The following is an 18,317-nucleotide window of genomic DNA, read 5'->3' on the forward strand; positions in this document are numbered from 1 at the left end:
AAATCTAAACATACTGTGCAATATATTTCTGACCCCAGTATTATTTACAGTACACTGTGGATAAGTAAGCCAAAATCACCTATATATATGCAGACTTCTCCTAATGGCTTACTAGCTGGCGGCTGCTATTGCTATCATCCTTAGCTCTGTTATCAAAATTGTTTCAAAAACATACATTCACCTTAGAAACTTGCCAGAGTCAATCAGTTTGATATACCAATGGTCCCTGAGGAAACCAAAAGCCATCAGTTAAATACACATCAAGTTGAAATTTGTAAAAGTAGCATGCAGTGCAGGGTAGTGGGAAAACACTGATGCTGACTGGACCTAGGGCCCTGGAGTCACAGAGTACCTCTACTACTTGAGAGACCTTGACTTAGTTACTTATTACTTAGCCTCTCTGGAGACTTATCTGCCTCATCTGAAAATGAAGAAAGCATTATGCTGCAGAGTTGTTTCAAGGATTAGAAACCAGTAAGTAAAATACTACTGCAATGTCTGGCACAAGGCTCAATAAAAGCCATCTACCGTTATTGTTTAACTTGAGCATTATCTACTTCATAAGGAATAGGAGAAACCTTGATTTTACAGTTGGGTACTCTAGGCTGGAATCCCTAATTTGCTTTGTATTAGCTGGGTGACTTTGGGTAAGTTACTTAATCGCTCTGATTGCAAAAAAGAGAAATCATATCACCTACCATGTGCGATGGTTCTGAAAACCGAATGATATGCATAGAAACACAGAGCATAAGCTGGTACACAATCAGTGCTCAATAATTGATACCAGTTAAATATATCTGTACCATCTCTTTATCCTTCGTAGTGAAGGTCCATCATAGACATAAGCTTTGTTATAGCTACATACTGTCCTTTTTTAATAAGCAATTGTAAAAAGTGTGAAGTCATGTAATGTCAAAAAATACAACTAAAATAGTAAGACACTTGGAATTCTTGGTATAATCAAGATTAGTCTCATTAGAATTTGTTTGTATAACTAAGTGTAGCCTTGGAAAATCACAAGATCCCAGAGTCTCAACTGGTTCATCTAAAGATAAGAGGTTGGAACAAAATCTTCTCTATTCCTAAAAATCACTAAATGTAAATTATTTCTCCAGAGATTTAATCTCATTCCTACCAATCCCACAAGCCACCATAAATCTTTTCAAACACCATTAGGAAGAAACACTGAATGTTGTCAAATATAAAACTGGTTTTTTTTTAGAAGTAAGAAAACGAGGCACAAAAGTACGATTTTGCCCAACTTACACACTCCAGATCACAAGAATAACTGAATTCTTCTATAAAGGAACTGAGGGAAAATATTTCTTTTAATCAAGATTGTTTCATTCTCCCTTTCTGTTCAGAAGCAAGGATTTCCATCTTTCAGACCACCAATGGTTTAAGCATGAGCTTATGGTGCCCAAGCACAGGACAAATCATGATGCTTCTAAAGGAAGGCTAAAAACAAGAACGGCTGGTGGATATCAGTGTGATGTCAGGAAAGTCCCTGTGAAAATAATACACAGATGCAGCCAAACCTGAGAATACAAGGCAAAGAAAGGGCTGTATAAAACTCCAGGAAAGGGCTTCCCTGGTGGCGCAGTGGTTGAGAATCTGCCTGCCAATGCAGGGGACACGGGTTCGAGCCCTCGTCTGGGAAGATCCCACATGCCGCGAAGAAACTGGGCCCGTGAGCCGCAATTACTGAGCCTGCGCGTCTGGAGCCTGTGCTCCGCAACAAGAGAGGCCGCGATAGTGAGAGGCCCGCGCACCGTGATGAAGAGTGGCCCCCGCTTGCCACAACTAGAGAAAGCCCTCGCACAGAAACGAAGACCCAACACAGCCATAAATAAATAAAAATAAATTAAAAAAAAAAAAAAAACTCCAGGAAAGACACAAGTAAAAAAAAAAAAAAAAAAAAAAGCCCCTTTAATCCTAACACAGTCAACTGTAAAAGTGACATCTCACATTATCTGAGATTCAGTAATGCTCCCCAGTACCTGGAAAGGGCTTCAACTGTTACTATTTAAAAGTAAGAGAGAATAACACAAATGAGTGAAAACCATAAAAGAGGAGAAAAAAGTAAAAAATGCATAAAACTAAATGAAAAAATCTTCCCCTCTTCTCTCCAGTTTATTTTTGAACTAAGTGAAATGTAAATATCAGAACTGCCATAAAAAGAACAAATTCATTAAGGCTAGCAGGGTTCCTCACACACACAATTATGCAAAGTATTTACTGATAAAGTAAGAGTGTTCTGAGTTTTTATAACACATCACTTACTCATGCTTATAACAGTTTGACCTGTAAGTGCTCAAAAACAACAAGCATATCATAAAGGCATATTCTTCAGATTCACGAGCAATTAGACACTACTGTTCACTCAAAGTTTGGGGAAAAGATTCTCCACTTTGAAATAATCCAGAAAGAAAACCCCTGGTGAAGCTCTCTATCAAACTCCATGCGAAAGACAATAAATGTGTTGAGAGTAACAAGTGAAAAGCAGTTTTACATCTACCTCCAGAATCTATAGGTCATTTTTACAGCTCCAAGTATGTCATCTGCCTCCCAAACATGTTTATCATTTGCATTAAATTATCAGTTTCCTATCCGCCTTAAAATATCAGAAAGATAACTTAGAAACAGGAAATCCGATTGGAGTTAAATACCTCACTTTGTAAAATCCACCTCTACAGATAATCTGTGCCTATCTTGGAGAAAAGTAATATTTTTCTACCAAGTTATTAAATAATTTTAAAATTGTATTCTACCGTTACTTTTCACATGACTATTAATTTTTAAATTTCACTTATTAAAAAACTACATTCTCAATTTTAACATAAAAGATATTATTTTCCCCTTTTAAAATAAAAGAGAAAAAAGGTTGATGGCAATAAAAGCAAACACCCTAACTATGCCATTAGAAATAAAGGGGACATACAACTCAACAACAAAAAATCAAACAACCCAGTCAAAAATGGGCAGAAGACCCAAACAGACATTTCTCCAAAGAAGATATACAGATGGCCAATACACACATGAAAAGATGCCCAACATCACTAATTATTAGAGAAATATAAATTAAAACTACAATGAGGAACCACCTCACACAGGTCAGAATGGCCCACATTAAAAAGTCTACAAATAGCAAATGCTGGAGAGGGTGTGGAGAAAAGAGAACCCTCCTACACAGTTGGTAGGAATGTAAATTGGTGCAGCTTCTATGGAAAAGAGTACAGAGGTTCCTCAAAAAACTAAAAATAGACTTGCCATATGATCCAGCAATCCTACTCCTGGGCATATATTTGGAGAAACCTATAATTCGAACAGATACATGCACCCTAATGTTCACTGCAGCACTATTTACAATAGCCAAGACATGGAAACAACCTAAATGTCCATCAACAGATGAATGGACAAAGAAAATATGGGGGTGGGTGTGTGTGTGTGTGTGTATACACACACACACACACACACACACACACACACACACACACTGGAATACTGCTCAGCCATAAAAAAGAATGAGATAATGCCATCTGTAGCAATATGCATGGACCCAGAGATTATCATACTAAGTGAAGTAAGTCAGAAAGAGAAAGACAAATACCATATGATATCACTTGTATGTGGAATCTAAAATATGACACAAATGAACTTACTTACAAAACATAAACAGACTCACAGACATAGAAAACAAACTTATGCTTACCAAAGGGGGAAGCGGGTGGAGGAGTGATAAATTAGGAGTTTGGTATTAGCAGACACAAACTACTATATATAAAATAGATAAACAACAAGGTCCTACTGTATAGCACAGGGAACTATATTCAATATCCTGTAATAAACCATAATGGAAAAGAATATGAAAAAGAATATATATATATATGTATAACTGAATCACTTTGCTGTATATCAGAAACTAACACAACACTGTAAATCAACTATACTTCAATAAAAAAAGAAAGGAAGAGGGACTTCCCTGGCGGTCCAGTGGTTAAGACTCCGTGCTTCCAATGCAGGGGGTGTGGGTTTGATCCCTGGTAGGGGAACTAAGATCCCACCCACATGCTGCGTGGCGTGGCCAAAAAATTTGCAAAAAAAAAAAAAAAAAAGAAAGAGAAGGAAGGAAAAGAGAGAAAGAGGACAGAAATTCTTTGGAAGAATCTTTACTATTAACTTGTTTACTTGGTTATATGTACAGACATATTTACACATATATATGTATATATTTATACATATTTACATATATAAGTATATATTTATATATATATATTTGAAGCCCAAGAAGCTCTCACAATTATTATTCCTAGCTGTGCGATGGTGGTGGAGATGCAGGGATATGAGCACTCACGTTCACTGCTACTGGAACGCCATTTATAGTGGCAGGTAGGGAATGTGCCTGGCATATATCGATTCTTGGAAAAAGGGTAAAACAACAAGGTCTCTACAAAACTGTAAAATAAAGATCAAATAAATAGGTGTTCCAAATCTTTCTGTGCACAACAGCCACCTATTTCTAGCTCCCCAAAAGTCTTTGGAAGGGAAAAATTAGAGCAGAATGAAGGGAATCACTCATATCTCCTCCACCTACCACCATGTAAATACTTGAAAACGTCATTGATTTGTTAAAAAAAATTTTTTTACTTCTAATTTATCTCTCCCCACACCTCCCCGCCCCATCCCCTTTGGTAAGCATAAGTTTGTTTTCTAAGTCTGTGAGTCTATTTCTGTTTTGTAAATAAGTTCATTTGTATCCTTTTTTTAGATTCCACATGTGATACCATATAAACAAATTTTTATTACCAAGTATGTAATATATAACAGTCACTATGCTAGATGGTAGAGATTTAAAAATAATTTTTGAAACTGCTGCATCTTCAAAGAGGTCACATACTCTGATGAGGAAGAAAGGCCTGAAAACTGACAAGTACAATATCTTTTTGATACGAGCTATAATAAGGACTATGGAGGACACTGAAATGGTACCGAACGAATTGGGAAGGGGCCAGAGGTCAGGGAAAAAGAGTCGGCTCCTGAACTAAAGAAATGCAGGTGGGATGGGGAAGGGCTCCAGCCAGAACAACAGGATCAGCACTTACAAAAGCAGGCAGACGTGGGAAAAATGCATGTTGAAAGAAATGCAAATAAAATGGCTAAGCTCAGTGCAGGGAATGCATGGAAGCAAGGAGCAGATGAGGCTGGAGTGTTAGCAAACACCGTTATCATGGCGGCTCTCTATGCCTTGGGACTCTGCCAGTCACTTCCAGCCCATTCTAATCCCTACCTGAGAAGCCCAAGTAAACTGCAGGAAGAAAGTGGGCCAAAGGATTCCAGCTGCCTCCTTTCCCTATTAAAAAACGCGATGCTGGAGTGGAGCAATAGTGGCAACGGTGCAAAATTAAGCAGGGCAGGCCCCCAAATTCATCCAAATTCATATTTTAGGCCTCTGCCTAAAAATACAGAAGCACATATTTGCAAAATTTCTGCTCTTTTGAATACATGAATATACCAGACACATAACTTTTATAAATACCGAATGCAACTATTTCACACCTACACCCAAAGAAGTTTGTATTCTCACTGGAATATCAATAATCTTTAACCTTCATTAGCCAGTGGACTTAAAACTAATGAGTTTACAACAATTTTATTGAAGAGTACATCCATGTAATATGCTGGTCTCCAATTTTAAGATTCTTGAGGACAGAGACCACATCTTATTTATTTCTGAATCCCTACCTTTCTCCTCCTACCACCAGCACCTAATAACACTTTGCTTATACACAGGAGACTCCAATAAATATTTATTATATTATGCAGCAATACCATGCATTTGTTAAGACGGCTAAACAACATTTGAATTCAGAAAGAGTTTACATACTGGGCTTGGGAATTTCATGAGCAAGGATACTAACAGTGTTTGCACAGGACCCTCTGGTTGTTGAAAACCTCCATATACATTCTCTCATTTAATTCTCGCAGTTACCCAGTGGAACAGGCATTCCTTTCCTCCCAGTAAACAGAGGAAACAGAAGAAATTAAGTAACGTGCCCAAGGTCACATGGCTAGTGACAGACCAAAGACTCTGAAACCCAGGTGTCCTCACTCACAGGCCACTGTTCTTTCCATGACAACCTTTAGTCTATCAAAAATATTTACATATTGAGGACATATTTGCCAAGCAAGGTACTAACATGCTGGGAAATAAAACAGTGAACAAACCTTATGAAACTTACAGTCCAGGAAGGGGGAAAAGACCTTAAATAATAATTATAAATAATTGCAAGTGTGCAAAGACAACCAGAGAACCTAACCTTGAGGGCTGTTGAAGAAAATTAAAAAAAAAAAAAATTCACTGACATTTGTTAAAGATGGTAAAGCAGATTTTACTCAGGAACAATGAGGCAGGGATAGGGACTACTGCAATGGGATTTTACAGTATGGGAGAGAGACGGAGTTCAACTCCAAATACAGCATGGGCAAGAAGGAATGTATAACGAAGAAGCAGGGTGCGGGGGTGAGTGGATAGAAAAATTACTAAGAGGAAATATTGGGGGGGGAAAGGGGACGGGGAGGGGGGTGTTGTGTTTCTGGTTAAACTGACCTAATAGGATTCTTTTTTTTTAAATAAATTTATTTACTTTATTTATTTATTTTTGGCTGTGTTCGGTCGTCATTGCTGTGCGCGGGCACAGTTGCGGTGAGCGGGGCCTACTCTTCGTCGCGGTGCGCGGGCTTCTCATTGCGGTGGCTTCTGTTGTTGCCGAGCACGGGCTCTAGGCGTGCGGGCTTCAGTAGTTGTGGCACGCAGGCTCTAGAGCGCAGGCTCAGTAGTTGTGGTGCACAGGCTTAGTTGCTCCGCGGCACGTGGGATCTTCCAGGACCAGGGCTCAAACCCGTGTCCCCTGCATTGGCAGGCGGATTCTTAACCACTGCGCCACCAGGGAAGCCCCTGACCTAACAGGATTCTTGCTGAAGACAGGCAGGGGTGATCCATACATCACCTGAGGGATGGTGGCGGATGAGGAAGCTGATCAGATGTTGAGGGTGGAAGGGGATTGTGGTTAACCTAACTAGCAGGGTTCTTGATAAAACCAGACTTTACAAGGAAGTGCACAGATGGACCCATTAGAAAGTTCAAGACCTGACCAAAGTTTGGTCAGGCAAAGAATCTTTGTCAGGGCCTCACAGAGTCTCTTAAAGACAGAGGTAGTATTATACTGAGTCCCAAGTATTTTTTTTTTCTTCAGTGTTATACTGAATCCCAAGGATTTTTTTTTCTTCTTTACCTTACTTTGAATTATTTAACTCAATACATAGGCATCCATCGACTTACTATTGTCTAAAGCTTCTAAAACTTGCAGGTGCTTTTTAAAGTAAGGGATCTTATTAAAATGCGTTCTAATTCGAGGATTGGAGTCTGAAATCTTGCATTTCTAACATGCTCCTAAGTGATGCTAAAGCTCCTCACTTTAAGTGTCTAAAGTAGACTTCTCAAGGGTTATAGTTATGTGAGTTCCCTCATGACCTAGTAGTTAGGATTCCATGCTTTCACTGCCATGGCCAGGGTTCAATGCCTGGTCAGGGAACTGAGATCCCACAAGTCATGCAGTGTGGCCAAAAAGAATCCAGAAATAAACATATTTTAAATTTAAAAAAAAAAAGAGTTATAGCTATGCATAGATATGACCTCCTCAGTCCTGGGGGTGGCCTTCTGTCACCAGAGGGTCAAGAGTAGCCTTTCATCCCAACGGTGCTAAATAAAATGACAGTGATACCTTAATACTGAATGACAAAAAAAAAAAAAAAAGGTAAAGATATCTCTAGAACCTACAGTTATCGTGTGACAATAAAGTCCCAACACCTTATAAATATGCTACCATTTGAGCAAAATCTAAAACTGTTTTCCCCATTTTTATTTATTTATTTATTTATAACATCTTTATTGGAGTATAATTGCTTTACAATGTTGTGTTAGTTTCTGCTGTATAACAAAGTGAATCAGCTATACGTATACATATATCCCCCTATCCCCTCCCTCTTGGGTCTCCCTCCCTCCACCCTCCCTATCCCGCCCCTCTAGGTGGTCACAAAGCACCGAGCTGATCTCCCTGTGCTATGAGGCTGCTCCCCAATAGCTATCTATTTTACATTTGGTAGTGTATATATGTCCATGCCACTCTCTCACTTCGTCCCAGCTTACCCTTCCCCCTCCCTGTGTCCTCAAGTCCATTCTCTACATCTGCGTCTTTATTCCTGTCCTGCCCCTAGGTTCATCAGTACTATTTTTTTTTTTTAGATTCCATATATATATGTCAGCATGAGGTATTTTTCTCTTTCTGACTTACTTCACTCTGTATGACAGACTCTACGTCCATCCACCTCACTACAAATAACTCAATTTTGTTTCTTTTTATGGCTGAGTAATATTCCATTGTATATATGTGCCAGATCTTCTTTATCCATTCATCTGTTGATGGACACTTGGGATGCTTCCATGCCCTGGCTATTGTAAATAGTGCTGCAATGAACATTGTGGTACATGACTCTTTTTGAATTATGGTTTTCTCAGGGTATATGCCCAGGAGTGGGATTGCTGGGTCATATGGTAGTTCTGTTTTTAGTTTTTTAAGGAACCTCCATACTATTCTCCATAGTGGCTGTATCAATTTACATTCCCACCAACAGTGCAAGAGGGTTCCCTTTTCTCCACACCCTCTCCAGCATTTACTGTTTGTAGATTTGAGGATGGCCATTCTGACTGGTGTGAGGTGATACCTCATTGTAGTTTTGATTTGCATTTCTCTAATGATTAGTGATGTTGAGCATCCTTTCATATGTTTGTTGGCAATCTGAATATCGTCTTTGGAGAATGTCTATTTAGGTCTTCTACTCATTTTTGGATTGGGTTGTTTGTTTTTTTGATAGTGAGCTGCATGAGCTGCTTGTAAATTTTGGAGATTAATCCTTTGTCAGTTGCTTCACTTGCAAATATTTTCTCCCATTCTGAGGGTTGTCTTTTCATCTTGTTTATGGTTTCCTTTGCTGTGCAAAATCTTTTAAGTTTCATCAGGTCCCATTTGTTTATTTTTGTTTTTATTTCCATTTCTCCAGGAGGTGGGTCAAAAAGGATCTTGCTGTGATTTGTGTCACAGAATGTGCTGCCTATGTTTTCCTCTAAGAGTTTTATAGTGTCTGGCCTTCCATTTAGGTCTCTAATCCATTTGTGTATGTTGTTAAGAAGGGTTCTAATTTCATTCTTTTACATGCAGCTGTCCAGTGTTCCCAGAACCACTTATTGAAGAGGCTGTCTTTTCTTCACTGTATATTCTTGCCTCCTTTATCAAAGATAAGGTGACCATATGTCCATGGGTTTATCTCTGGGCTTTCTACCCTGTTCCATTGATCTATATGTCTGTTTTTGTGCCAGTACCATACTGTATTGATTATTGTAGCTTTGTAGTATAGTCTGAAGTCAGGGAGCCTGATTCCTCCAGCTCTGTTTTTCTTTCTCAGGATTGGCAAAAGCTAAAATTAATACAGCTCAACTGAGGAACATTTTGGTTCCCAAATGTCTAGCCACTTAGAATTGTACTATTTGGTATGGTTTGGCTCTAACTAAAATCTGAAAAGAAAATTTATTTCAGTTCTTGATAACTTGCCATTTCTCAAATTAAAAATTGACAAGGTTAACAAAGGACTGATTAAAAGGTTGAACATTCTGACAAATAAGACCCCTTTGGGAGTCCTCAACAATAGAGTGGAAACACAAGCATCAGTCCTCAAAACAATGCTGTGTTCCGGTTGAGACTTCAGTTTTGACAAATCGGTGTTATTCACTGACTCAAAAGTACAATTTCTGAGAGTTGAAAATAAGAGAACCAGTTGAACATTTGGCAGGGTGTGGGGAAGGGTTAGGGAGAATGGAACCAGGCATATGTGAGTACAACCTATAACCAACAGGGAGTTTTTAAACAAAGAGCTATTTCAGTAGTTAAATCTAATGCTACAGGGCACCAGCAAACAAACAGATTCTCTAAAGAGAAGGTCATGCTGCTGCCCATCTGTGTGGAACATGATCTGGGCATCGAGATACCAGAAAAGTTGCCATAAAAGACTTTTACCCCTACTGCTTCCACTTTATTCTATGTTCATACTGAATAGTAAGAAATTATTTAAGTTAAACCATTAACTATTTCTACAAAGAAACACAAAAAATTAACACCCAATACTATAACTACTGAACTATTCTCATCAAATTTCAATTTGAGAACAAGAGAACTTAGGCAAAAAAGTAAAACAATAGTAGCAATAAAATAAGATTCAGTCTTTCCATTACAAATATTAATAAGGCTGCTTGACTATGAGGTACTTAGACTATTACCCAAATAATGTTTGTTTACCTTCAAACTCCTGCTTTTAAGTTCTAACTTCAGAAGAGCAAAGTAACACTAATACATATGATAATAAACCTACAGAAATTGGCTATGATTTAGTAATCAGAAATGATGACTATGTTTATAAAAAATAATAACAGCTACAAGCAACCATCACACTGTTGAGATATTGACAATGAACTAGATATCACTGTTGCACATTGAGCTAGGCCTTTTACATTCGGGATATCTAATCCTCCCAACATCTCTATGAGGTATTGGTCCTAAACACAGGATTCATGGGGAAAAAAATTAGATTACTATCACACTGATACCACACATAGTGGAGTCTCAGACTACTTTCATCCTTAATATGGGCAAAGGAGGGGTCCACACATGCTCAGGAGAGTATTAATGGTGGCTGGATGACAGTTGGACGCCAAGCCACAAGGAAGGTGGCCAGGCAGAGTCAGAAGAATAGCTATATATACAGAGGTCTGAACAAATAAGTATATTGAGGATAATGGGAGCCAGGTTTCTCACTGACAAAGGAGAAAGTGAAAAATACATAAAGGGATAAGACTAGGATGAACCCTGTGCTCAGAATTGCAGGAATTAGTGTGAGCTCATTGGGAATATATGGATAGATACAGAATAAAATTTTTGGATGTAAATTTGTATGGGTATGTATTTTCTAGCATTGTCCAATGAGAGAGCCTGGGAGCAGCAAAACATATGTAGTAATAAGCACACCTAGCACCTAAATTCTGGTTTCCAAATACTATTTATCACTGGCCAGAACCAAGGCCCTTATTTACAGAAATGGCCAGTTCCAGGACTGAGGCAGAGAAAGTATAAGATAAACCTGGGGGACTTCCCTGGTGGCACAGTGGTTAAGAATCTGCCTGCCAATGCAGGGAACACGGGTTCGAGCCCTGGTCTGGAAAGATCTCACATGCTGTGGAGCAACTAAGCCCCTGCGCCACAACTACTGAGCCTGCGCTCTAGAGCCCGCGAGCCACAACTACTGAGCCCGCGATCCACAACCATTGAGCCCGTGTGCCACAACTACTGAAGCCTGTGCGCCTAGAGCCCGTGCTCCGCAACAAGAGAAGCTACCACATGAGAAGCCTGTGCACCACAACGAAGAATAGCCCCCGCTCACTGCAACTAGAAAAAGCCCACACACAGCAACGAAGACCCAATGCAGCCAAAAATAAATTAATTAAATAAATAAATTTAAAAAAAAAAAAAAAGATAAACCTGGAATATCTGGTTGTGCCGGAAAGTAACGGAGTACTCAGAGAAAGACAGGAACAAATCAAAGGGACACAGAAGCCAGCCTGAACAGGACTCCAACTAGCTAAAACTGAGACAATTTGAGCACCAAAATAAATAATGATTATAGATTATAACTCATTAAATAAAATAGGAACCCATGAGTCCACACTGATACTAAAAAAATAAATAAATGGGAAGAATAAGTGATCCCTTACAGTAAAAGTGTCAAATAATAAATGTAAACGCAATGACAGAATTAGAATATTGGCAAGCATCATAGTAGTAATATAGAGAAGAAATATCAATGAACACTAAAACTAGTAGGTGAAAATGGAAGGAGATAGTTACATAATCTCAAAATAGCTCCCGACAAAATATTAATCACAGAGAAAAAATATATAATAACTTTATACTAGAGAATCTTTATAGACACTTAAATCAAAGGAATCACCTCCAACAATGAATAAACATACATTATGTGCACCTGATAAGATGCTGTAAGAAAAACATGTATCACGCCTGTGATACTTCTGCCTCAAATGCACAACCAGGTCTCACCACAAAGAAACACCAGACAAACTCAAACTGAGAGATATTCTACAAAATGACTGGCCTGTAGTCCTCAAAGATATAAAAATCCTGAAAGTCAAGGAAAAACTAAGGTAATGTTTCAGTTTGAAGAAGGCAGCACACACAAAACTGGGTGTGATACATGATTGCTGACTGGATCCTTTTGCTGAGGATGACATTATTCGAGCAACTAATGAAACTAAATGGGTTCTCTGGATAAGGAATATATAGGAGTTCTTTGTGCTATTTTTTGCAGCTTTTCTAAAAATTTGAAAATGTTTCAAAATAAAACTTAAAAATCACTTCTGCAAATGAACAGGTTTCACAGCTACACTTTAATTAAGCATGCTATAAAAGATGGCCTTAAGTTAGTTAATTGATACAAAACAAAAATGGAAGTTATGCCCCTGAAACTAATGTTATACATCAATTATATCTCAATCTTTTTAAAAATGGAATGTTGCAAGACAGGAGAGTTTAAAACTTCTCTATAGGACTTAACATTCCTTATAGGTACCATTTTTCTTATATTTTTCAAGAAGTAACACAAGTATTCTGCTTTAATACCTACTAATCAAATATACAGTTGAAGAGAAGTACTACATGTGCTTTCATATATCAGAAACTCCAAAGGTACAAAAACTCTTCAACTACATCAAGGAAAAAAAAGTCGTTAATGGTAAAAGTAATCACATAGTAATTATTTTGCACTCAGTAGTGTAAAACAAAAGCAATCCTGTATCAGATGGTAAGAGTAAACTAAGGCCAGCCAAGTACTGATATTTGCAATTCCCAAAACTATAGTTCTGAAAAGATGACCATACTTACTTCAACTCCCTCCCCCCCACCCCCGAAAAAGCGTAACGTATTAAATTGGTTGGTCAGATAACAAAACTGTAAAGATAATACTTGGTCAACAGCCACTCAAAGTGATGCTGTAGAAGTATACTGACATAAAAACTTCACAAGTGAAAAACCTGGTCTATGGACAGTAGGGATCCATTTGTGTATTTTTACACATGTACAAACAAAAACGTGACAGAAAAGATTAGGAAGTGATATCACAAAATACAATAGTTATCTCTGAAGGTGTGATTATGAGAGATTTTTATTTTCTTCCTTTTCTTATAAGTATTTTGTAATTACTCCAACATGTGTATTAGTCTTTCTTTTTTTTTTTAAAACATCTTTATTGGAGTATAATTGCTTTGCATTGTTGTTAGTTGCCGTTGTATAACAAAGTGAATCAACTAGTATTATTCTTACACTAAAAATAAAAGTCAAAAATAATTTTAAAGTATTATTTAAATTTAAAGGTTTCTATTTTCTCTTCCGCCATTATATTCTTGATGATCCTTAGAAAGCAGTCCTCACAGTGTGAGATATTAATACCTGGTCATGAAAGACTTCTCTTAAAAACAAGGCCTAAAAAAAAACAAAAAAAAAAAACAAGGCCTAGCAGTGGTTGAGAATCTGCCTGCCAATGCAGGGGACACGGGTTCGAGCCCTGGTCAGGGAAGATCCCACATGCCTCGGAGCGACTACGCCCGTGAGCCACAATTGCTGAGCCTGCGCGTCTGGAGCCTGTGCTCCGCAATAAGAGAGGCCGCGATAGTGAGAAGCCCGCGCACCGCGATGAGGAGTGGCCCCCACTTGCCGCAACTAGAGAAAGCCCTCGCACAGAAACGAAGACCCAACACAGCCATAAATAAATAAATAAATACATAAATTTGTTTCCTGCAGTTCTGCCTTGCTTTCAAACCCTCTTCGTTGCCTTACCTCAATATATTTAAAAAAAAAAAAAAAAAAAAAAAACAAACAAGGCCTATCTGAATACCACCTTTTTATATAATTTTATCAATTAGAGATAAGGTAATATGAGGTAGGTTCTCTGGATCTAGACTGCCAGGATTCAAATCCCAGCGACCCCACTGACTAGCTACATAATTTGAACAAATTATTTAACCTCTCTTTGCCAGTATCTTCATCTGTAAAAATGGGGTTCCTCCTACTAGTTATTAAATTGAGTTACTTATCTAAAGCATGTGGTGTCTGGCACATGGTAAGCACTTAGCAGGCTATTTTCATTATTAATTTCTTTTACAGGTGAGGATACTGAAGCACTAAAATCAGTTGAATCATCTGCCTGAAAACAAAGATGCTGGTATGGGGGGCGGGGCGGGGGGAGGTGTTTGGAGGAAAGAAGGAGGTAAGAGAGAAGAGAGAAGTAGAAGAGGGAGACAGAGAGAGACACATATAAACACAGCTAAAATCCTGGGTCCCCTTTCCCAAATTGCTATTCTTTTGAAAACACAAATGGCAGCTGTCTAGCATAATGTTCAATAAATATTTCCTTCCGTTCCCAACCTCTTTGTTTCTTCCTATACAGAAACAGACCTGGTTTATATTCATTCTCATTCCTAAACCACCTTCCTACAAACTTCTGTTTTAAAGTTAACTATATTTGTTCTAACTCTGTTCCAACCAAGCAGTCTTACATTAGGAAATTACACCTTGGTTTTTTCCTAGTCAAATGTTTCTGTGGAATTCCATGTCAGAAGAGACTTGCAATCTAAAAATGCTAGAAACATAGAGAACACTCTATATATTTTTTGAATGACTGTTAAGAACTCACTCTGATCCTAAATCTCCCTCAACTTTATATGCATAAAATGTCAGGAGAGGAAAAACCCTAAGTCAAGAGACCTGTGTTCCAATTCTACCCAGGCCAATAATTAGGCCAGTAACGTGAGGTTGGTGATTTTGCCACTTTAGCAAAAAAGAGAGGAGTACACTGTGTTACTGATAGACCCCATCTAGCTCCCAAATTCTACAGCCTCTTGAACAAACCGGAAAATGGAGAATTCACAGGCAATTTCATGCCTCCATGATGTTTCCTCTAACTGAAATCTCCCATTTCCCCTTACCCTTTTAGAGAACTCTTGTTATACCTTCCATTAACTATCCATCACTTCTTCCATGAAATCTTCCCCCTGCTCAAATAGAACACAATGCTCTGTATTCTTTGGACCCCTATGCTTGTATTGCATCTATTACAGATGACTGTTTATACACTGTCTACCATTTCTAGAGTCTCACATCTTGCACAGTGCCTAGCACACAGCAGGTGCTATGGATGTGTTTAAAGATTTGAGTCTACAAAGTTAAATTAGGTTCCTGTGAAGTTTTTGTATGCACTATCTGGGAGTTTAGCTTAATTTGAAGACACACACAGGCCAATATGCAGCACAACCAAAGGTTTGTCCCAGTTAGAATCAAAGCAGTGCAAATTTATTCTGAACCAGTGCCTACACCAGTGCCTGCACAATGAATGATGTTTTTTAAATCAATAATTTTTTTCTATCTTAAAGCCCTCAAGAGTTGTGAGTCATCACCTTCATAACCCTATCGCACATTGCCCTTATTTTTGCAGCTTCATCCACTTACAGCCACTTTACAAATAAGCTTCCAAGAACTGGAGAGAAATATTTGTATTTAACTCCTAAACTGCAACTCTTATTTTCTCTGCTTATCTGTTGGTACAGAAATAATATTCAGGAAAGTATACCAAATAACAAATAGATAATAACCAAAACTTTGTTCTTTCACTTCTGATAATTATTTCTACTTACGAGGTGTTCACTTCAGATTTTAAACTATCGGTGGACAAAAATCAAAACCAAAAATATTAGATTAACTTTTTTGGACTGTCAGGCAGCACACGGGCAAAATATCTTGAGAATTTATTAACTGCTACGTGTGACCTGACTGAAAAATCGTGTTCCAAATAGTACAAACCCTCTAATGTGCTATCTACGTTAGTTATGGCAAGATTCTTCTTATGCAGCTAATATGCTTCAGGATAATGAACTTATCCATTACATTTCTGTAATTATTACTGAGCCAGGGAAAAGCAGGATACTATTGTATTTATGTTCAGAAAATACCACCCAAACCTTCTCTATCTCCTAGTTTCAGCCAAATATGGTTCTTCCCTGCTTCAAACAATTTTAGCTATGAGTTCCAAGAGACACAGGCCCATCAGAAGCAGTCAAGGACATATCTACATTGCTATTTCAAAGACAGCTTTTAAATTCTTGAAGAAATCAGAAAACAGCAATGCAAAAAATACTCAAGATGAGAAGTTTCAAGTGGAGATGCTTGGCTATCTTGATTCAAACTAAAATAGGAAGCAAAGATGTTTATGAAGTCACTCAGTCCTCTCATCTAGTACTACCTATCTGACAAACTCACAATCAACTTCTAGGATGAGCCTAAGAAAGAGGTTTCATAAGCTCAAATGTGTTAGGCAGGTTGACACAAGCCAAGCACCCCCTGTGCATATTAGAAATATTAGCAAGTCCACCTGCCGGTTAGCCTCTGTGATGGCTCAGTTTTGCTTAAACACCCTAAAAAGGATTAACATTCTAGACATAAGCTTGTGAAAATAAGGGTTAATTAAATTCTCAGGATTCAGGTGCCAATGTGATGACGAAAAATTATGGGAAGTGGGGAAAGAAGAAAATCTTTAAATGCTAATTTTCTCCACAACGGTAAAGGAGCATATGGGGTAGGTTTCAATCTCCGAGTTTTTATTAGCTTTCTAACCACAGATTAAACAGAGGTGAATCACAGCGAAGCCTTCAAAAGAGTAATTCCCCAGGGTGTAAGGTCTTGTTTTCGGAGGACCTGAGGCTTGTCTGCTGCCACCATACTCCCATCCGGCCACCCCATCTTTCTGCCCATCCCCCTCAACTCGTCTGCAATAAACGATAAGGGAAATAATGACGAGCACTAAATGCGACGTTGAGTTGGCATTTACAAATGATTTGCAAAACAACTCCCTAATCAACCCAGAGCACACTACCCAGACCCTATATGGTGGTTGTCTAAAAAGATAGAGCCCATACTCTTCAGGGGAGCACGCTGGGAGGAGGGGCACCTCGGGAAAGCAAGGCGCTCCAGTCCCCAAGACCCCAGGTTGTCACCAGAGGATCCTGACGCGCAAGCAGCCGCGTTGTGTTAAATACACAAGACTTGTCACCCCAACTTCCCACTCCTAAAACCTAAGTGGGGAATGAAAAGGGTCCTGGGGTGACGGAAGAAAGTAGAAGCTCTATCTTCTGTGCTTGGGACCCAGAAAAAAAAGCAATGAACAGGGGAGACGGAGACAGGCGACCGGGCACGCGTCGGATACGGGTCTTGCGGAAGAGTGGGAGCTATCTATATAGAGCGTGCAAACAAACGCAAGAGAAGAGCGAGAGGAAAGGTTGGGGTGATGGAGAAATGCGGACGCAGGCATCGGGGTGTGTCGGGACTTGGGGTCCGGGGAGAAAGAGCCTCCTTGGGGGCCGGAGGATTCCCCGCCTGCTCGAAGCGGGCCGGGGAAGCGGCGGCGGTCAGGCAGCGCGAGCATTCGGGGCAGGTTCCCCGAGACCTGGTGGGTGGGGACGCCCGGGTCAAGCAGCTAGGGGCAAAGCTGGGAGAGGGGTGGGGGACCCGCGGCCCAGGTCTTCTGAACAAAGCCGGTGCGCACTGGGCCTGGCTACTCACAACAAGAAGCTCATGTCGGCCGTGGCGTGGGCTGCGGGCTCGGCAGTCGCGAGGCCTCGGGGTGGCGGCGACGTCGGCGGCCAGGCAAGGAGAAGAAGAAGGCGAGGATGAGGAGGCGGGTAGCGCCGGCTGCTCGGCGGCCGCAACTTGTTCGGTTTTGCTAGTTCCAATGGCTGGCAGAGGGGGCGGAAGTGGGAAGCACCAGGCTTGAGTCACTCAGTGGGAGGAGAAGGAAAAAGGGGCGGGGAAAGGGCCACTCGCCTCCTGCACAGAGAACAACCACCGCGACCGCAGCGCTGCTCCCCCGGCACTTCGTCTCCAGTCCCTCGCTGCCCCGACTCCGTGAGCTCTCGCGAGAGCGGCGCGCGCCCACCCTGCCCCTCCCGTTGCGGCCCCGGGTCCCTTACTTTCTGGACACTTTTGCAGCCCCGGGCCACGCCCCGCAAGTGTGCTGGGGCCACCCGGTTGGTCGAGGCCAGTCCACCCGGTTGGGGGTCGTGGCAGAGCGCTCCGAGCCGCTTAGCTGGGTTTCAG

The 18,317-nt window shown here is 40.0% G+C and overlaps 1 protein-coding gene across 1 annotated transcript in view; it reads right to left on the reverse strand.

The window, feature by feature from the left end:
- MOB1B (MOB kinase activator 1B) overlaps window positions 1-18,067 on the reverse strand; it is a 66,094-nt gene extending 48,027 nt beyond the window's left edge. Inside the window, exon 1 of the mRNA XM_036852983.1 lies at window positions 17,784-18,067. Within this exon, the coding sequence (XP_036708878.1) occupies window positions 17,784-17,797 (14 nt within the window). The 5' untranslated portion in view covers window positions 17,798-18,067. The remainder of the gene's footprint in view (window positions 1-17,783) is intronic.
- Between the last annotated feature and the right edge of the window lie 250 nt (window positions 18,068-18,317).

Source organism: Balaenoptera musculus, chromosome 5, assembly GCF_009873245.2.
Source record: "Balaenoptera musculus isolate JJ_BM4_2016_0621 chromosome 5, mBalMus1.pri.v3, whole genome shotgun sequence".
Lineage (NCBI taxonomy): Eukaryota > Metazoa > Chordata > Mammalia > Artiodactyla > Balaenopteridae > Balaenoptera > Balaenoptera musculus.